Genomic DNA, 22,252 nt, shown 5'->3' with positions numbered 1-22,252 from the left:
ATAGTAAAAAATTGAAAAAAATATTTAACTAATTTTTTATTATATTTGAATTGTTTCATTTAGATGATAAACCAAATAATACAATTTTGACTGTTTCTTTCTTTTGGGATCTTCAAATGTTTAAATAAATTATGAGAAAAAGAAAACAATATGAAAAAAAAAATGATGGGAGAAGAGAAAAATAGGAGAAAATTCATTATGTTTTTCTTACTTCTTTTGATAAGGAGATTATCATTAGAAGTAATTTAAACAAATGATAGAGTGAAGTAACTTGAGTAATAAAATGAGCAAAGAGCAATGTCCAATTGAAATTAGTTTCACAACTAGGAGTCAGGGTTTTGAACTTGTTTTGATACCATGTTGAACAATCAATTTTCATATAATCCTAAATTGTTAGGATTTAGGTCCATAATGCATATCATGCTCTTTAACACCTTCTCTCATGTGCCCTCATACCCACATGAGAAGAGATAGACATGTTTGTGGACAAACAAATCATAGATAATCTCTTTTGCCTTACTCGTGGACTCAATAAATTAAGGAAATAAAATTGCGGAGAGGTTAGAACTTTAGAGTATAATTGAAAATAATATGCAAGAATAAACCTGATTTTTTTCATTCTCTCTTATGTCACAAATTAGAATTTGTTAGTTTTAGTTTACTATTATGGCTAAAGTTGACAATTTTGTTTTGAAAGGCATTTGAAGTTCATTAGATAGTGATTCTAGGAAACATTTTTAGTATAAAAAGTCTTTTTGAAAAAATAAAAATAAGTATTTGACAAAATTTTAGAAATACTTTTTAAAATTTGAAAAATCACTTATAGTGTTTTTTAGGAGACATTTATAGGTGATTATCCTAAAAGCGTTTTCAAAGAGAACACTTCCACTAAAAATACTTCAAGTAAAAATATTGTCAAACACATTATTAATCACCCCATTTGATTCTAATTCTCACAAAAGTACTTTTAATCTATAGTGCTTTTGTTTGTAATGCTTTTATAAGATAGTGAAAATGATTTTGATAGTAATTTTTATAATATACCACATAAAAATAAAAATACTTTTAATATTGATAAATTATCAAAAAAAGACATAAAAATTCATTATAAAAGGGAAAATTATAATAAACCAATATTTTTTCCGTGAGAAAAGAATACAAATAATATCTAAATATTTGCATTATTAGAAAATAATAATTTTATAACAAGAAGAAAAAGTTCGAAAATTACTTATAAAAAGATCTAAATTACAACAAACATTTATCATAAGATAATAATTTTTCAAAGCAAAATAAAGTATAGCTTAATTTTTTAATCAAATTTTAAAAATCATTACATTTTCAATATAAATCTTTACAAAATGGATGCAAACAAATATTAATTTTTCACTTTTATTATTTTTTACTTGTTTCTAATATTTTTGAATATATTTTTAAAATAGAATTTTATTTTTAATCAATTTATATGCTTGTATGATTATTTTTTAAAACAATGGTAGAAAAACAAATAAAAACAATAGAAAACAATTAAAAGATGTTACCCGAAAATATTTTATTTTTTATTCTTAAGAAGATAAAATAAAAAATAATTTTTAATTATCAAATGTATTTTTTTGTTTTTTTAATAACAAAAAGTTGTTTTAAAAAACAATTATCAAATAGATGTTATATTTAATATCTATTTTTGAAAATATTGTCAAAATAATACTGTATTTGAGAATGATTTAAGAAAGTATTTCTAATTTTTTTAATGCTAGAAAGAGAAAATTATTCAAATATTAAAAATATTATAAATACTTTCTAAAATCACTATCGCGTTCAAATCACATGTTTAATAATGATTATCATAAAAGTACTTTTAATTTATAGTGTTTTTGTCCCTAATACTTCGATGAGAATAGTGAAAGTGATTTTGGTAGTATTTTTTATAATACATCACATAACATAAAAACGTTTTTAATATTAATAAATTATTAAAAAAAAAAAACATAAAAATTCATTGTAAAAGGGATAAATTATGATAAAACAATACTTTTTCCAAAAAAAAAAAATACATAGACATTTATGATAAAATGATATACAAATATTTATATTATTAGAAAAATAAAAAATAATAATTTTGATTACTACAAGAAAATTTTGAAAATTACTTACAAAAAGTACAACAAGCATTTATTATAAGATAATAATTATTCAAAGCAAAAAAAGTATATAGAAAAAAAAAATAGAACCAGGCTCGACATAAAGCTCTCAGCAAGTACACAACCAGGCTCGAAATAGTAAAGATTCCTTGTCCTTGACCTGAATAAAAAAAAAATAGAAAAAGGAAGTAGGCAGACAACAATTCAAAAGGGAGAATTGTGTTTTCGGCCCAGCTGGGCCCAAAAATTAACATTTGGTCCTCCAACCACCCATATTTAAGCCCAAGACCCAAACAAAGTATGAAAATTAAGATGAAGGATATTGTCTTTCATTAATTCCTAAAATACCCTTATTCCTTATATGCCTACAAGTGAGTGTGAATTTTAATTTTTTTTGTGTTTTTTTTCCTTTTCTATTCCCTATTAAATATTACTCATTTCTAACTTTTTTTTTTCCTTTTTATTCCAATATATATTTCTATTTTATGTCAAATAAAAAACAATAATATTTTTTTATTTTTCATTTTTAAAGATATTGAATCTTTTTGCTCTTATTAAAAGCAATGATAAAAATTTTGGGATTTTTCATCCAAATATTTTTTATCTTTATGTATTTATCTTTTAGTTTAATTTTCATTTTTTTATTTTAAATTTATATTACCCTTTCATCTATATTTTTCTCTTATTTTTTATATTTTTTTATATCTTTTTAGATTTTTAATTTTTAATGTTTTAATTTTAAAATTTTTAAAAAGATAAATTTGTTGAAAAAAAATAACTAAGATATGAAGTTCTAATATTATATTAATAATTTTTCTTATCTAGATAGACTAATGCAAAGTATTTTGACCCACAACAAGAAAATTGTCAATACAATTTTTTAGTTAAACTTTAAAAATTAAGTTTCAAATAAAATATATTATATAAAATTTTATCTAAAAATTATTGAAAGTGGTATTTAATTTTTTTATTTATTGACTTTGAAACTTATCTAATTTTTTACTTGAAAGGTAATAGAACATGTTTACAAAAAAAAATTAGTTTTTCATTTTTTAAATAAATGAGTATAAATATATTTAAAAAAATTAAAGATAATCTTAGTAAAAAATTTGATAAATATGATTATAATTTTAAATATAGGTTCATGTGGATAAAATTTCACAAAAAAAAAAAAATAGTGGAAAGAAAGAACATTGCTAAAACTACAAAAACAAAATATGCAATTACAAAAATTTGATGATGAAATTTAAAAATAAAATTCGAAACAATTCTTGAGTGAGAGAATTTGAGTGGGGAAAAAATATTTGAGTGGAAAAAAATGGGAAAGTTTTTCGAAATCACTTTAAATCCTTAACAAAAAGTAGTCTTGTACACCCTTGTACAATTAGTAAATTTGTCTTGTACAGTTAGTGTAATACCCTTGTACAGTTAGTGTAATACCCTTGTACAATAACTCAAATTTCATACATCATTTTATGAATATCTAACAATAGGTCGGTTAACCATGTTTGCATCGGTTTGGTTTAAAAAGGAAAAAAAATTGTTATATAATTTTGTTTTACAATCATCATAAGTGAGGTACCTATTAAAATGACCATATACAAGTTAGATAAAATACATGAGATGAATGTATGCTTAACCAATGTGTGTAAGGAATGTCATTTATCCTTGGTTAAGGGAAATAAACAAACAAGTTTTTTAGAATCACTTAAAATCCTTCACAAATAATAGCCTTGTACACCCTTGTACAGTTAATATATTTGTCATGTACACTTAGTGTAAATACCTTGTACAGTGATTAAAAAAATATTTTATTTTATTTTCAATGCAAAATGTAATTAAAAATAAGACAAAGAAATTACTTAAAAACTATTATTTAAGTCAAATTTATTTATTTATTTCCTTTTATTTTTGGAAATAAAGAAAAAAGAATAAAAAAATTATTTAACCATAAGAAATATGCATATAAGATCAGTTGGAAAATTCTAAATTTATTTATTTATTTCATTTTATTTTTGGAATTAAAGAAATAAAAAATAAAAAAATTATTTAATCATAAAAAATATTGATATAAGATATATTAAAAAAATAGAAATAACCCCAATTTTATTTACTTATTTCATTTTATTTATTAAATTAGAAATTAATTTATTTTAATAGATTAAAATGTGCACAATTGATTTATTACTTTGTTAATTATGGATATATTAAAATTTTAATAAAAAATAAATAAAGAAAATAAAATTAAAAAGAGTAATAAATATATATAATTTAGTTATTTAATTATTTTTCATGTAAAAGATAGTCCCACAAAAAACACATAATTGATCAATTTCTTTGTTTAATCGTAAACATACTATAATTTTTTTTATTATTAAAATAACTAATGAAAAAAAATAAAAATGGATAATCAATGAATGAAATTTAGTTCTTTTTATTATTTTCATATAAAAAATAGTACTAAACAAGGTTTTCAATTTTTATTTTTAAAAATAGTTTTCATTTTTTAAATAAATGTTTTTTCAAAAAGAAAATATAAAAAATATAAATCATATTACTATTTTTTTAGAAAGTATTTTTTAAAATAGCTTTTGAACATAATTTTTCTTTATTTATAATTTAAAATAGAAAATAATGTTGATTTTCAATTATTTATAAATAAAAAAAATTAAAATAATGAAAAATCTAAATTGTTAAAATAGAATTATTATGGTTGCATGAATAATGGTGCAATAAAGACAAAAAAAAAAAAATTATGTGAAAGGTCATTGGGTATTTTAGTCCATCACTATTTTATGTCCTTAAAAGGTAATGTATAGAAATTTGAAGGATATATTGGTCTTTTAACATCTCATATCATTTCCATCAATTATGGAAGTTATATGGACCAAATGTTAATTTTTGGGCCCAGCTGGGCCCAAAACACAATTCTCCCAATTCAAAATGGGAGGCGACAGGCTGTCAATGGGTCTGATTTTTTTTTTTTGGAGAATTGTGCGTTATATCGCACTTGATAATTAATAAAAAGTACTCCAAATATTCATTATTGATTAAAAGGATTTGCAGTAGGAATGGATAAAAATATCCCTGACTTAAACCCATTATTTTTATTTTTATTTTTATACCATCATTCTTCACATGCCACTTTTATAAAATTCTCCTTTATTTAATTATTTTTTTTATTTTTCATTATTTTTTAAAACTCTTTTAAAAATAATTAAAAAATCGACATTATTTTTTATTTTTAAATTATAAATAAACAAAAATTATATTAATAATTCAAAAACTATTTTAGAAAATACTTTTAAAAAAAAATATTAATTTAAATGAATAAAAATTATTTTTTACATTTTAGAAGTAAATAATTTAATAATTAAAATACTATTTAAAATAAATATATTTACTACTTTTTTTCTTTTATACTAAAAACTATTTTTAATTTTTTTTTACTATTATAAAATGAAAAGATTAAATTTTTTTAATATTCTGTTTTTCTAATTTTAATAATTTTTTAAATTTAGACTTTTGGTAATAAGTTATATGAAATATTGTAAATTTGTTTATTAAGGAATTTTTTTTAATGATGAATTAATTGAAAATTTATTAAAATAAGAAAAAGAAAAAGAGAAAAATAGGATGGATTGAGAGTTTTAATCTTAAATATCCAACTAAAATGTTTTCATATTTATAAATGGATTATTTATAATTTATTTTCTTTGATTCTTTATCTTAAATTTCATCTCAACTTGTTTTTTTCTTATATTTTCATGTTTTATATTATATCCCTATTTAAGGTGATTTTCATCTAATTTGTGCTCCATTATATTCTCTTTTTTATTTTAATGTGTTTCTAAGCCTCTTTATCGTAACAAAAGATTTTATCATTTTTCATCTATAAAACTTTATACAAAAGATATCATGTATGAGGAAAAAAATAAGAGAAATTTATGATATAATTACATGCACATATTTTAATATAATACATTTGTTTGACTTGATGACATTGTATTTTAAAAATTTAAATCATGCTAAGTTCACATTTATTTTAGATTTAAAAGAGTATTATAATATTTTTCAAATTATTAAATTATAATACATTATTCAATTTAAAATTTAAAATTATCACCATTAATTAAAAGATGGTCATGTTACAAAATAATATATTAAGATAATCTTTATGTATTATCCATCAAATAGAGAAAATATTTAAATAATTATCTATAAATATTTATATAAAAATTAGCTTTTAGTGTGTGTATATATATATATATATGTATATATATTAGATAAAAAAAGAATAATAATATTTTTTAGGGTGTTTAAAATATATTTATTATATAATTTGTAAGTTTGAAAAAAAATTATGGGGTTGTGGACCCCGCATTTCGGCTCATGCGTTCCCCACTCGATGGCGAGCTCAATTTTTATTTTGAAAAATTGATTCATATTTGATTAAGAAAATTGACTTGGAGTCGCCACTTATTTTTGTTTTATTTTTAAAAGGGTAAACAAAATAAGAAAGAAAAACCCTAAGTGTAACTCCTTATTTTGGAAAAGGTGGTCTGTGAAAAACCGGATCGGGTTCGGGGATCAGGTTACTTATCAGGAAGGTACGGTAAAGATCGTAGCACCCCTTTAAGTCCCTAAAGTCGGGTCTCTACTACTAAAATGAAGCAGTCATGGCATCTAATAAGGAAAATGATGAATACCCGGAACTGTCATGCACATATGAGAATCAAAACATGTATATAAAAAGACCAGAGTGGGAATAGATACGTACCTGGGCGACGAGCCACAATAAGCTATCAAAAAGTGAGGTTAGTGCACAATTAAGAAATAATTTTGAGCATGTCATAGAGTAGAATAAATCAATTATGTATGATAATCAAGTCAATCAGTCAGTCAATCAATCGATCAGTCACATATGTGGGGCCCCCACCAAAGCCTGTTTACTATTGGGTGAATCAGCTTCGCAAATTCTATCACTAAGAATTACGAAAATAAATTCACACTTATTTTAAAACATTTTAAAATCACGGAAGTTGTTAAAGTTACATGCCGAGAAGAAAATGGCGGCAAAATTTATTAAAAATGAGATCTTGGGAACCTCAAGAAAATGCTCTAAGGATGAAGAAAAAGGTGGAACGTCGGCCAGACAGAATTCCGGATGCGAGATATCCGGAGAAGGTTGAACGTCGGCCGGACAGAATTCCGGATGCGAGATATCCGGAGAAGGTTGAACGTTGGCCGGACAGAATTCCGGTTGTGAGATATCCGGAGAAGGTTGAACGTCGGTCGGACAGAATTCCGGATGTGAGATATCCGGGTGGAATGTCGGTGGGTAAGAATTTCGGATGTGAGATGTCCGGATAAGGTAGAACGTTGGCCAGGGGCAGAATTCCGGATGTGAGACATCCGGATAAGGTAGGACGTTGGCCGGGCAGAATTTCGGATGTGAGACATCCGGTTAAAGTAGAACATTGGCCGGGCAGAATTTCGGATGTGAGACATCCAGATAAAGTAAAACGCTGGCCGGGCAAAATTTCGGATGTGAGACATCTGGGTGGAATGAGCGATGTTTTCCGTCCGGGTGGGATGAGCTATGCCACGCGTCGCAAGGGGGACCGTCTGCGTGCGCAAGGGAGAGAGGGTCACGTGACATTTTTTTAGGGAGGATTCCACAGGCAGGTGAAGGTTTAGAGAGAGAAACAGGTTTGGTGGTATGGTGGAGAGAGAAAATGATACGGGTATGAAGAGATATGGGGGTAGGAAAGGTGGACCATCGGCATGCTAACGTCGCCAATTTCAAAATACCCCACAACACACTAGGAGATGCAGTAGGACTCTACTAACCCTATACCCATGCAGAATTCTTCACCAGAAGCCACATACCGCAACCATGCTCATCAACTCAAACCATAACTCACCATGTTCACGGTTCATTCCGTTAAAAACAAAGAAAAATGTGAAAAAGAGCATTTACAAAACAGAGTTCAAAGACAAGAGAAGCAATGATTGGAGACCCATTTCCTCGTTTCGTCCATGGGCTTGCAAGGGGGTGGAGAGATCCAGGGGTTTACACAAAAACAGAGGAGCAAGCATTGAGATATCTCACGTAGGAGCTAAAACAGAACCAAGGTCTTTTCAAGAAGAAAAACATGATATAGCAATGACAACAAAACCGTAATCATCCTAAAAATCAGTAAAAGCTAATCTTATGGCTTGAGATTCATGCATAAAACAAACAAAGATATCCCATAACAAGATGGTGAAAATGATGAGCAAAATCCATACCTGAAAAGCTTATTTACAAGCAAACTGAAAAGAAGATGCTCCCAGGAAGTCCTTCGTCTCCTTGTAGGAGGTGTCTTCCCTTTCACAATCTGAGGATTCTCTCCAGCTAAAACTCTCCTCTTCCTGTTCCCTAGTCCTGTTCCTCGGTATCTCCCCTTATCTTTGTCCTAGGCAACCCACATCAATCTTCCTTTCCAGTCTTGTCCCGTCGCCCTTCATACAGCCCATCCTCGGGTTGACAAGAAGATGAATAAATAATAATAGAAACAAAAACCAAAATGCAAAAACTTGCCACATGAAGGGGGGGTCTACAGAGGTATTTAAAAAATATTTATTAAAAAATATAGTAATAATTATTTTTAATTATTGATTTTCAATATTTAATTTACTAGGTGTGGTTTTTGGGAGAAAAATAATTAGTGGAAATATTGGGACGTTTGTGGTTAGGAAATAATTTACATGGTCCCACCATGGGAGAAAGGTAAGGTGAATGAAGACGGAGAGAAAGGGAAAGAGAGGATGAGAGAGAAGTAGGAAGCCGGTCGGCGAAAGAGGAGAGTTGACACGTGGATTCCTTTATGAGAGTGGATTTCCATTTCTTTAATTTTATAATTAATTGTGGGTGACTTGGCTTTTAGAGCTGGCAGCCACCATCAGAATTTGGTGAAATAATTCTTTTTCATGATGCCAACCAACCCTTAAACCAATTATACTTTGGTTAACCCAAATATTCAAAGATATCAATTTATCATTAGAAACTGCAATTGTATATCAAAATAATACGAATAAGTTAACAAGGATGCGAATCAGTAATTAAAGGCAGGTTTGAAGACACAATTGATAACCTGGCTTGGGTTTCAGTTTCAATTTTGAATAATTGAGAGGCCTTGTTTGAGCATTGTCTCCTGACTCTACATTTTCATCCTCATTCTCGCCAGGGATTTTCATTTTCATTTTGCTGGTGAGAGCTTTCTTCACATTTCATTGCTGAAATCTTTCATTTCCTTGTTTCCTTTCTCACATCATCAGCCTTAACAGCTCTGCTTCTGTTCTTCAAGTTGAATCCAATAACATCCATATGCTTTTTCTGTCGATTCCCCTCCATAGAACTTTGTGCAACTCTCTTCACCCTCATACTCATTTTGCCCATATGTCTATGTCGCTCTGCTCCTTTGCTTGCTAAACCTTTCAATTTCCTTGATTTCTGTTTTTGCGACACCGATTCCCGTAGCTAGCAGCCTGTTGTTAGTTTACTGCCGCTGTTTTTTTTGGTTTTCTGTCATCGATCTGATCGTGTTCCAAAAGAGAAGAAAGGAGTAGCAAGTAGAAAATGGTAGAAATTGTTGTTTCGGTTGCAGCAAAAGTTTCAGAGTACCTGGTTGATCCAGCTGTACGTCAGCTGGGTTATCTGTTTAACTACCGTGCCAACATTGAGCACCTCTCTCTACAGGTTGAGAAGCTGAGGGATGCCAGGGCTAGGCTGCAGCACTCTGTGGATGAAGCTATTGGGAATGGACATATAATCGAAGATGATGCTTGCAAGTGGATGAAACGTGCTGATGAGTTCATACAAAATGCTTGTAAATTCCTTGAAGATGAGAAGGAGGCGCGGAAGAGTTGTTTCAATGGGTTGTGTCCTAATTTGAAGTCGCGGTACCAGCTAAGTAGGGAAGCAAGGAAGAAGGCAGGGGTTTCTGTTCAAATCCTTGGAGATCGCCAATTTGAGAAGGTATCATATCGTGCCCCTCTGCAAGAGATAAGGTCTGCACCTTCCGAAGCTCTACAATCAAGAATGTTGACTTTGAATGAAGTCATGGAGGCCTTAAGGGATGCCAATATCAATAGGATCGGGGTATGGGGGTTGGGTGGTGTCGGGAAGTCCACGCTGGTGAAACAAGTGGCTGAACAAGCCGAACAAGAGAAGTTATTCCGCAAGGTGGTCATGGTACCTGTGTTCCAGACTCCAGACTTCAAAGGAATTCAACAACAAATTGCAGACAAGCTAGGTATGAAATTTGAGGAAGTGAGTGAACAGGGACGAGCAGATCGACTACATCAGAGGATCAAGCAAGAGAATACCATCCTCATCATCTTGGATGATCTTTGGGCCGAACTTGAGTTGGAGAAAGTAGGAATTCCTTCGCCAGATGATCACAAGGGATGCAAATTAGTGCTAACTTCTAGAAATAAACAGGTCTTGTCGAATGAGATGAGTACTCAAAAAGATTTTCGAGTTCAACATTTGCAAGAAGATGAAACATGGATTTTATTTAAGAACACAGCTGGCGATTCCATTAAAAATCCAGAGTTGCAACCTATAGCTGTTGATGTAGCAAAAGAATGCGCGGGTTTGCCAATTGCAATAGTAACTGTGGCGAAGGCATTGAAAAACAAGAATGTGTCCATTTGGAAGGATGCCCTGCAACAACTGAAATCGCAAACCTCGACAAACATAACAGGAATGGAGACAAAGGTATACTCAAGTCTGAAGTTGAGCTACGAACACTTGGAGGGAGATGAAGTGAAGTCATTGTGCTTGCTTTGTGGCCTATTTTCTAGTGATATCCATATTGGGGACTTGTTGAAATATGGTGTGGGTCTGCGATTATTTCAAGGAACTAATACATTGGAAGAGGCGAAAAATAGAATAGATACATTGGTTGACAACCTCAAATCCTCAAATTTTTTACTAGAAACTGACCATAATGCATATGTTAGAATGCATGATCTTGTTCGGAGTACTGCCAGAAAAATTGCATCCGAGCAACGTCATGTGTTTACACACCAGAAGACTACCGTAAGAGTGGAAGAATGGTCAAGGATAGATGAACTCCAGGTCACCTGGGTAAAACTGCATGACTGTGATATTCATGAACTTCCAGAAGGGTTGGTATGTCCAAAACTTGAATTTTTTGAATGTTTTCTAAAGACCCACTCGGCAGTGAAAATCCCAAACACATTTTTTGAAGGGATGAAACAACTCAAAGTATTAGATTTTTCTAGAATGCAACTTCCATCGCTGCCCTTATCAATTCAGTGCCTTGCAAATCTTCGAACATTGTGTTTGGATGGATGCAAGTTGGGAGACATTGTTATAATTGCAGAGCTAAAGAAATTAGAAATTCTTAGCCTTATGAGTTCTGATATGGAACAGTTGCCCAGAGAAATAGCACAGTTGACTCATCTAAGGCTGTTAGATTTGAGCGATTCTTCCACGATAAAAGTAATTCCGTCAGGTGTCATATCAAGCTTGTTCCGATTAGAGGATTTGTGTATGGAAAATAGCTTTACTCAATGGGAGGGGGAAGGAAAGAGTAATGCTTGCCTTGCTGAGTTGAAACATTTGTCTCACTTAACCTTTTTGGACATACAAATACCAGATGCCAAGTTGCTGCCAAAAGACATAGTCTTTGAAAACTTGGTGAGATATAGAATATTAGTAGGTGATGTCTGGAGCTGGGAAGAAATTTTTGAAGCCAATAGTACATTGAAGCTCAACAAGTTCGACACAAGCCTTCATCTGGTGGATGGTATCAGCAAGTTGTTGAAGAGAACTGAAGATCTACACTTGCGTGAATTGTGTGGTGGTACTAATGTTCTTTCCAAATTAAATAGGGAGGGTTTTCTTAAATTAAAGCATCTTAATGTTGAAAGCAGTCCAGAGATTCAATATATTGTGAACTCGATGGATCTGACTTCATCACATGGTGCCTTTCCTGTTATGGAGACCTTGTCTCTCAATCAGCTGATTAACTTGCAAGAAGTATGCCATGGCCAATTTCCAGCAGGGTCCTTAGGTTGCTTGAGAAAAGTGGAAGTGGAAGATTGTGATGGCTTGAAATTTCTCTTCTCGTTGTCTGTGGCTAGAGGCCTTTCCCGACTTGAAGAAACAAAAGTAACCAGATGCAAGAGTATGGTTGAGATGGTTTCCCAAGGAAGGAAAGAAATAAAAGAAGATGCTGTTAATGTGCCTCTATTCCCTGAATTGAGATACTTGACATTAGAGGACTTACCCAAGCTCAGTAATTTCTGCTTTGAGGAGAACCCAGTGCTTTCCAAGCCTGCAAGCACAATTGTTGGTCCTAGTACACCACCTCTCAACCAACCGGTATGTCAAACCTTGATAATCCTTTCTATCTAGTCAATGCTTTTTTAATCACTTCAATTCAAATACTTGGAGACTAGCTCCTCATTAATTGATTTGAGTCAGCAAGAATCCCCTCATTTAAATCGATCCCAAAACCCATCTGATGAGACTTTACCAGCAAAGATAAAACGTCACCAGTCAAAACAGAGCATTGACTGAACACAATTAATAGACTGATTTTTTAATTTGACAAACATATTATCATCATGCTTTTATTTTCACTCTATGTTAATATCTGTAATACATCTATGTTGTATTCAACGCTCTCAGAGGTTCTCATGTTACAGGAGATTAGGGATGGCCAACTTCTGCTTTCCTTGGGCGGCAACCTCCGGTCTCTCAAGTTGAAGAATTGCATGTCACTATTGAAGCTATTCCCACCCAGTTTGTTACAGAATTTGGAAGAACTAATAGTGGAAAACTGTGGTCAGCTGGAACACGTATTTGATCTTGAAGAGCTAAATGTTGATGATGGGCATGTTGAGCTCCTCCCTAAATTAAAAGAACTGAGGTTGTCTGGTCTACCAAAGTTGAGGCATATATGCAACTGTGGCAGCTCCAGAAATCATTTCCCTTCTTCCATGGCTTCTGCTCCTGTAGGCAATATCATATTCCCTAAATTAAGCGATATTAAACTGGAATCTTTGCCCAACCTCACAAGCTTCGTCTCCCCTGGATATCATTCCCTCCAAAGGCTTCACCATGCAGACCTTGATACCCCCTTCCCGGTGCTCTTTGATGAAAGGGTCAGTTTATCTCTCAGAATCCTTCTCTTTTTAATTCTTATGATTTTAATTTTCCTTTTAACATTGTTATCAATCAAATTATTGGAGGAAAATAAAGAAAATTTAGATTGAGCTGGTTCTTGTTTCTCTCTCTTTTTTTTTTCCACCTAAATTTAACTTAACTATTAATAATAGAGTTTAATATAATTAAATGTTTAATTTATTTGTTTTTATACAGGTTTGAATGTTGGACGTAGAATGTAGTTCGTATATCTTAAAATATTTATGAAATTAATTATGATATTTCTTCTAACTCTAATTTGAAAAAATTATATTCAAATATCCTAAAATATTTGAATTATTAATATTATAAAAGTTTTATAATAATTAATTATATGATTATTATGAACATTTGTATTGGAATAATAAAAATGATTTCTAATTATACTTGATTAGTAAAAAACTGTTAGAAAATTTTCTAAGTTAACACTTCTATATAGTGTACATATCTTTGGATAATGGGTTTATAATTGAAGTATATGTTTGATTATTGAAATCAATTCATTAACTTTTATATTTTTAATTTGGGAAAGAATATCAAATTCTATTTTTTGAATTACAAAACTCATTGAATTATTTACTCTAATGAATATTTAGATGAATGTGAATAACGTTTTGGGTTTTTTTAATTAAAAAATTTATATTAGAATTAGTGGTAGTTTATTTTTATTTTGTTGTGTGATAAATGTATAGAATTTTAGTTTGATTTAGAATTTCATGGATTTATTTTTTATTAATTTATTATGTAGATAAAGGAATTTTTTATAGACAAATAAAAATTATTTAAGTCATATTTTTTTTATGATAATTTTTTGTAATTTATAATGAATTCATTCTCATCCAAATTACACGGTGGTGGTTTAATTTTTTTTAAGACAATTAGATAAGAATCAATCAAAATATTTAAGGCTTAAAGTAATTTGTTTTAACAATTAAATAAAAAATTGGAGAAAAAAAAAACCAAACAAACGAGTCTTTTGGAACATTTCAAATGTATAATAGTTGTATTAAAATGAATTCCACGAGAACTCTGCTATTTCTTGACTGATTTTTTCCTTACAAATTCTTACAGTTTTAAACGATGAAATTCAACTTGTTTAAGCATGTACATTTTCCTCCACCCTTCTTTAAGATGCAGTTTATTGTGTTTTTCTTTTGAGGTCCCTAATTCTAGCTGGTTCTAGACATGGATAATTTTCTTTTTTTAGTTCTTTAAAATATATAAATAACAAAATGGTGGGATGAACTCTGCAGGTTGCATTTCCTAGCTTGAAGTTCTTAATCATCTCGGGACTGGATAATGTGAAAAAAATATGGCACAACCAAATTCCTCAAGATTCCTTCTCCAAACTAGAAGTGGTGAAGGTAGCATCATGTGGAGAATTGTTGAATATTTTTCCATCTTGTGTGCTGAAAAGGTCACAGAGTCTACGGCTTATGGAAGTAGTGGATTGTAGTTTATTAGAAGAGGTTTTTGATGTGGAAGGGACAAATGTGAATGTAAATGTGAAGGAAGGTGTAACTGTCACCCAGTTGAGTCAATTGATTCTACGATTGCTGCCAAAAGTTGAAAAGATATGGAATAAGGATCCCCATGGAATTCTCAATTTTCAAAACTTAAAATCAATATTTATTGATAAATGTCAGAGTCTGAAAAACCTTTTTCCAGCATCTTTAGTCAAAGATCTTGTGCAACTTGAGAAACTGGAGTTGCGTTCTTGTGGGATAGAGGAAATTGTTGCAAAGGACAATGAAGCCGAGACAGCAGCTAAGTTTGTATTCCCTAAAGTAACCTCTCTCATTCTCGTCAATCTACATCAACTCAGGAGTTTCTACCCAGGGGCACATACTTCACAGTGGCCATTGTTGAAAGAACTGATAGTGCGTGCGTGTGATAAAGTCAATGTATTTGCATCCGAAACTCCAACATTCCAACGAAGACATCACGAGGGAAGTTTTGATATGCCGAGTCTCCAGCCCCTTTTCTTGCTCCAACAGGTAAGGTCCTAAACCTTTATGGATTTGGTTCACCTCATCAAGTTTCATAATTGCCAAGTTTTGATAAATCGTACATTAAATTCTCATGTTATTGTGGCACTCGTAATTAGTTTGCTCAGCGGACAATGCATTGGATTCCCCCCTTGCCTTTATGGACAATGCACTCGTAATTATTTCAACTTTGTAAACCTCCAGATATGTTTATAAAATCTGTCCAATCAGATATTATTTTAGCTCATTAATTTTTCTAGATATCCCTTCACAGAACCTAGCGATTGAATTTGAATTTATCTGATGCAGAGACCAAAACTATATGCTGGAAACACGGTTGTTGGCCCCCACTTGATCCAGAATTTGACCTAATTCCTAGATTCACAGTTGAACCTTTTTAAGTCAAAATTTGACCTAATCTGGTCATGAAATTTGTTACACACTGTTACCTGTTTGTCACATGTTGTTAGAAGTAGTTAGATAGAGAGAGGGTTATTTAAGTTGTAAACTCTGTTTTTTCGTTAACAAGAAATGCCCATTTTATCGATTCTGATACAAACCAATATTGCAATTTATAGTAAATTTTATTGGTGTCCAAAAATTATTTAATTTGTAAAACTATCAATATAACCAGCCAACTTCTCAAATGCCAAATGATCCTAATTAGGCATTGAGAGGTTGCTGTCCAGTGCATCTTCTATAAACAGCATAAAATATTATTATATTAATTTTTCCATGTTCATTGCTTGGATTAGAGAAATAAAACAGCATTACTTCTTTGTAGATATGCATATCTTATTTATATGCTAGTTATAACTGACAGAACAAATTCGTTTTATTCGAACCATTTCCCAGGTTGCATTGCCTTACTTGGAGGAATTAATATTGAATGACAACGGGAATACCGAAATATGGCAAGAGCAATTTCCAATGGATTCCTTTCCTAGACTAAGATATCTGAAAGTATATGGATATATAGATATTTTGGTTGTGATTCCTTCCTTTATGCTTCAAAGATCACATAATCTGGAAAAACTAAATGTGAGAAGATGTAGTTCAGTCAAAGAGATATTCCAACTTGAAGGACTTGACGAGGAAAATCAAGCCCAGAGGCTTGGACGGTTAAGAGAAATATGGTTGCGTGATCTTCCTGCGTTGACGCATTTGTGGAAGGAAAACTCCAAATCAATCCTTGATTTGCAAAGTCTAGAGAGTCTTGAAGTGTGGAATTGTGACAGTTTGATAAGTTTGGTGCCATGCTCAGTATCTTTCCAAAATCTGGATACTCTAGATGTGTGGTCTTGTAGCAATCTGAGAAGTTTGATATCACCCTCGGTAGCTAAAAGTCTGGTAAAACTCAGAAAGCTCAAAATAGGTGGATTGCATATGATGGAAGAAGTAGTTGCCAATGAAGGAGGGGAAGCAGTCGATGAGATTGCTTTCTACAAATTACAACACATGGTACTTCTATGTTTGCCAAACCTCACAAGCTTCAATTCAGGGGGCTATATATTCTCATTCCCATCCTTGGAGCATATGGTGGTGGAAGAATGCCCCAAGATGAAAATTTTCTCTCCAAGCCTCGTAACTACACCAAAGCTAGAAAGAGTAGAAGTGGCAGATGATGAGTGGCACTGGCATAATGATCTAAATACCACAATCCATAATTTGTTTAAAAAGACACATGGTATGTATTGATTCCCCAATCTTAGTTACAAAGGATGATTTAATATTTTCTTTACTTGCTATGAATGATTACAGTGCGACTATTAGAGAGACCATCAAATATGAAAGAATTTTACCTTTCAGTGTCTTCAGATTTTTCATACCTATCCTCGATTTTCTGTTTGTTTTTCTATATTTAAATGATATATCGATCCCCTATTAAGTTGCCATGCTCCTTGCCAGCCAATAGATAGTGCTATTGCTCTTGCAACTTATTTTATGTGCAATCAAGCTAGGGTGTTGTATCATTTTTTTTTAGTATTATATTAAGTTATTGTGATACAAGTATTTTCATGATGCAAGACTTTTATTAGATTCCTCAAGTGCAATTTATACTTGACATGTAGTTATACCAATTAGCAACCATTAAAATGAAAGCTTGTGACTATTTTTTGAAATATTATCCTATAATAAAAGGAAATGATATTATCAAATGTTCTTTTATTCTATTTTGAAAAAAAAAACAAAGTAGTTTCGAAAACCTCTCTTGAAACCACAAAACCATTAACTAGTAATTGGGTTCTGCAATTTGTGTATAGAGTGAAAAACTAGGTGAGGATCGGTCACCTATTGCTAGGATCTTTTGTCACCTTTCAAATGTTAGATGCTTTGTGATCTTTTGATGCTGAGACAAGTGAATTTCCCTGATTTGAGGATGCCATCTGACCTTCTAAATGGCAAGATGTATGATTTCCATATGCCAAATGTTGTCCTATCTTCCAATCCTAAGATATATTGATTGCTTAATAGTATGATGTTAATTCCCGATGTCATGTAGTAAGGAGGCCAAGATAATTGTGGACTTGGATTGGCCAAACTCTATTGCTAATACTAATTCTTTTGAGATAATTCTTATTCAGTTAAGTTATTATCATGTTGAATTGATTATTTTGTTAATTATAGACTATTAAACTTAAATTCTTATTTTCTAATTCGATCAAATACAATATATGATATATGATATATACCATTTGCAGTCACTAGTAATTTTAATATGTTTATTTAACTTTTTTAAACGTCCATAATGATTTATTTACGTTTTTTTAGGTAATGTTGAGGTTGAGATTGTGGAATTAGGAGTTGGTTCAACATTATGATTGCGCCATTTTTGGTTCTTGGGAATGTTATCGTGACTGAATTTCTAACCATGCTAATGCAGTATGTATCACTCTATCTCAATCTATTTGGTTATATTTTAGGTTTATATAGTTGGATGGTATGATATTTACACTACAACAAATTTTACATTTTGCTACCATAATTTTATGCATAGATAAATTTTTATGGAAAAAATATGATTTTTTTTAATTTTTTTTATGATAAAAAAGATTTTTTTAAAGATGAAATTTGTACTTATGAAAAAATAGTATATTTAACCACATCATATATCCATGACAAATGATTTTCCATAAGATTTTGACATAAATTTTGTCTTGAATTATACCATATTAAAATTAAGCCTAATTTAAGTTACTTTAATATTAATTTCACACAAATTAATTAGAAAAAATGGTCTTAAGCATCTCAGGTGGCAAATATATTTTTCACATGTCATGTGATTTTAGAAAAATCAATAATTATTTTTTGGATTTAATCAAGCATTTTTTTTAATATATATACACATATATCATTTAATGTTAAACATTGTAAACTCAAATCTACTTTTATTCCTTGAATTTTTTCTCTGCAACCAAACATAGGTGTTTTCCCAAGAAACCTAGCGCTTCTACACACATGGCGGTGGTGAAATCAGAGAGAGAAGAGTCACAGATGTTGATGGAGTTGGGTTGTCGGTGCTCTCCTCGTAGCCCTTTTACTATGGCAATGAATCCAATGATTTCGCTCTTCGATCACAGCAACAAACCCTGCCACCATGTGAAGGTATTTTCTTTTACCGTTTGTTTGGTTTCTAAGAAAATCGAGCAAAAGAAAAGAAAAGTGAAAGTGAGGTGGTTAGTCTCAGATGAGAAGAGGGTTCCTTTTTCATTTCCTACATTTTCTCATTAACCAATTACATGGTTTGATTTGAAATTTTGTGCATTTTGGTATTTGAGTTTTGAATTTTTCTCAATCAAAGAACTAGTTTTGTTTCATTAAATTTTCTCGAAAAGATGAACTCCAACTTGAGAGTTGAACCTAAATAAGAATCACTTTTTTAATTGTTGAAAGGATTGAAATTTTATAACTAATTATTATTTTATTATAATTAGTTTTGCAATTAATTATGTTTTTATTATAATTGGTTTAGATTATTGAACGATTTTGTCATAATTATGAGCATGGAGTTACTCCATTGAGCTTGCTTTCATTGGTCTGAATGACAAATTAGACTTGAAATTGATGCAACTATTTGTGTTTCAGCTTCTCATTATATACTTGCCTTTGACATTTTGCCCAAATATTTCAAATAAATGTCAAGTTTGTTTTTTTGTTTTTGAATGAATATTCAACTTTGAAAGAATTGACTATTGAGTGTGTTAACCCTAGTTTTTTAGATTTCTATTGTTAGATATTAAGTCCTCAATGAAGCCAGTACTGATTGTATTTTCTCATAAATTTTGGACAAGTTTTTTTTCTTTTTATTAATTATTATTTTCTGACTTTTAGCTATAGGCTTTGCCTAAGTTAAGCCGCTTGTCTCTCTTTTAATTTAATATCCTTATGGGATTCCTTTCATCTCAACGTCATTGTAGGAAGTAAGGGGATATTTTCTGTGGTCAGTGTATTCATGGTATGATTAATTGAGTCATTAACATTTCTTTTTCTTTTTCCTATTGATTATTGATGGCTTATGGTCTCAAGTTTTATATATCATGGGTGACTTTATTTATTTTTTTCAATTAAACCTAGGGATATACACTGGTAAATCCAGTGATATATGAGATTAATGATTTGAATTCAAGAGTTCCATTTGCTCACCGTGTGGGACTTCTGTCAGATGAACTCTATAAGGTAATTTGAGCCTCTTTCATAACCCCCTTCTCAGGTTTCTTAATGAAATATGTATATATACATATATATATATATATATATATATAATGTTTTATCCCTGGTTAGTCTTCGCTGTTTGATGCGTAAGCCCTACCAATAGAAGAACTTTCTCCTATTGGTAGCGAGGTGTTTCTCCAATTGCTTTGGTGGAATGGTGAGTTTGATTACTTGGATTAATGGTTGATTTTTGGGAAGAGAGAAAAAAAGGCCATTAGAGAATCCATTTTAAAATAAGTTAAATCTGAATTCATTTGTACATTATTCTTCAACTCTGCCTTCATTTTCATATTCTTTTTTTGGCAGAAATTGTTAGTGGAATTGTGTCCAATGTGGCCTCTGCTCTTGTGAAGTGGCTATGGTCATTGAAGTCTACCACCAATATAGGTACATATCCTTTAGTGATCTCACATTTAGCTTTGTCCCTTTTCTTCTTGTGGTTATTTATACCTATAGGCTGGACATTGCTCTTTGCAATTTTGTGGTTAATGGGTTTGATGGGATTTGATTTTTCAAAAATTTCTAGCTGTTCCTCGATGAATTTTGAGCCTGGATATACCATGGAAACCATGTTTGATGGTAGTAAGCTCGGAGTCGAACCATACTTTCTAGAGATATCCCCAAGTGGAGAGCTTTTAGTTTTGGACTTTGAAAACAGTAATATTTACAAGATCTCATCCCCACTCACTCGATGTAAGCTACTTTTAATATAATGGTTAGGAATTGTTATTAATTGAGTGTGTCTAGTTGAGTTCTATTATTAATTACCCAAGTTCCATCTTTCTAGAAAGTTGTAGTCTTTACTTGGTTTTAATAAGTTTGCCTTAACACCCAGTTCAAGTTCCATGGTAGCTGGGCTTATGTTTTATATGGTTCAGGCAAAAAAGGTCAAGTCAGATTATATGTTATTGATTATGGTTCTACATCCTTAGTTTCTTAGTTGTTTTGGTACAGTTCTACCTATTTTGCATATTAAAGTTGATTGATGAACTGCAGATGGTAGACCCAAGCTGGTTGTTGGCTTGCCTGAAGGGTAATCTAGGCATGTAGATGGGAAACTAAGAGAAGCAAGGATGAACCATCCAGAAGGGCTTACAGTGGATGAGAAAAGAAATATTTACATTATAGACACTATGAATATGGCTATCAGGAAAATCAGTACTGATGCAAGTAAACTTTAGGTGTGTAAGACATTCCCTCAATTAATGAACACAACTATCTTCTCAATCAATCATCCATGATACTAATTTTTAATTAAGATATCACCTCTTTTCGTCAATTAGAAATCTAATAACCTTGACTTTCATAACATTATTTACCTTCTTTTTTTTTTCACATGCCTTGTCTCTCTCTATATATATATGGCACAGTCTATTTGTGTCATAGATGGACTAAGTCATCAAATTGGTATTGAACCCAAGGATTTTATTTATGCAGGGGTTACAACATTGCTAGAGGAAAGTGGGGGCGAGGAGAAGGTCATGTTGATGGTCCAATTCAAGATACAAAGGTCTCAAATGATTTTGACAAAGTTTACATTGGAAGTAGCTGCTCTCTTATGGTTATAGACAAAGTTCTCAAATGAAAACAAATACCCATAGTTTGTCTATACAGAGTTTCTATTGTTCAGAAAGTTATTATTGAGCAAGAAAATGTTTTCTATCAACCATTTCATTTGAAATGTTAATATTGAATTTATTAGAAAAGATATTTAAAATTGAAGCAAGGGAAATGAATTAAAGATGAAACATGTGAGATGCATAAGAATAATTTTTTGCAGTAAAACATATTTCACCATCAATTTTATTTTGTGGTAAAAGGGTAATTTTTCACTATGATTTTTTTTTATATATAGCAAAAAATTGACCTTTTACCATGATTATTTTCATTAAAAAAATGATATGTTGCTATAAACTTGTTTTATGGCAAAAAATGACATGTTGCTACAAATTTTCTTTTGTGGTGAAAAGTGATATGTTGCCACAAATTTTGTTGTAGAAAAATTATTTATTATTGCTATAAAATTAAGTTTTATGGTTAAAAATAATTGCTCATAGATTTATAGCAACAAACTTGCAACAATAATTTTTTATAGAAAAAAATATTCTATTACAAAAAAATTCTCTTTTAACCATAAATTAATTTATGGAAAAACCCCTTATTTGTTGTAGTGTTCCTACACT

General features: G+C 30.8%; 1 protein-coding gene across 9 annotated transcripts; it reads left to right on the top strand.

Annotated features, from left to right (window-relative positions):
• Positions 1 to 9,165: 9,165 nt before the first annotated feature.
• LOC104881503 (probable disease resistance protein At4g27220) lies at positions 9,166 to 21,795 on the top strand. Of its 9 annotated transcripts, none has more exons than XM_019225231.2 (11): positions 9,166 to 12,543; positions 12,870 to 13,328; positions 14,622 to 15,365; positions 16,212 to 17,043; positions 18,129 to 18,239; positions 18,782 to 18,962; positions 19,932 to 20,033; positions 20,139 to 20,226; positions 20,376 to 20,456; positions 21,066 to 21,250; positions 21,507 to 21,795. In XM_019225231.2, the coding sequence occupies exons 1-5, from the start codon at positions 9,766 to 9,768 to the stop codon at positions 18,176 to 18,178; spliced, it is 4,863 nt and encodes a 1,620-aa protein (XP_019080776.1). In that variant the 5' UTR covers positions 9,166 to 9,765; the 3' UTR covers positions 18,179 to 18,239; positions 18,782 to 18,962; positions 19,932 to 20,033; positions 20,139 to 20,226; positions 20,376 to 20,456; positions 21,066 to 21,250; positions 21,507 to 21,795. The 9 variants fall into 9 exon arrangements, with proteins under 9 accessions (XP_019080776.1, XP_019080774.1, XP_059598504.1 ...); XM_019225229.2 differs by having other exon boundaries at positions 19,775 to 20,033; XM_059742521.1 differs by lacking the exon at positions 18,129 to 18,239 and having other exon boundaries at positions 19,775 to 20,033.
• Positions 21,796 to 22,252: the final 457 nt, after the last annotated feature.

Source organism: Vitis vinifera, chromosome 14 (assembly GCF_030704535.1).
Source record: "Vitis vinifera cultivar Pinot Noir 40024 chromosome 14, ASM3070453v1".
Classification (NCBI taxonomy): Eukaryota; Viridiplantae; Streptophyta; class Magnoliopsida; order Vitales; family Vitaceae; genus Vitis; species Vitis vinifera.
The sequence above is the reverse complement of the archived record's forward strand: the minus strand, read 5'-3'. Positions and strand labels throughout refer to the sequence as shown.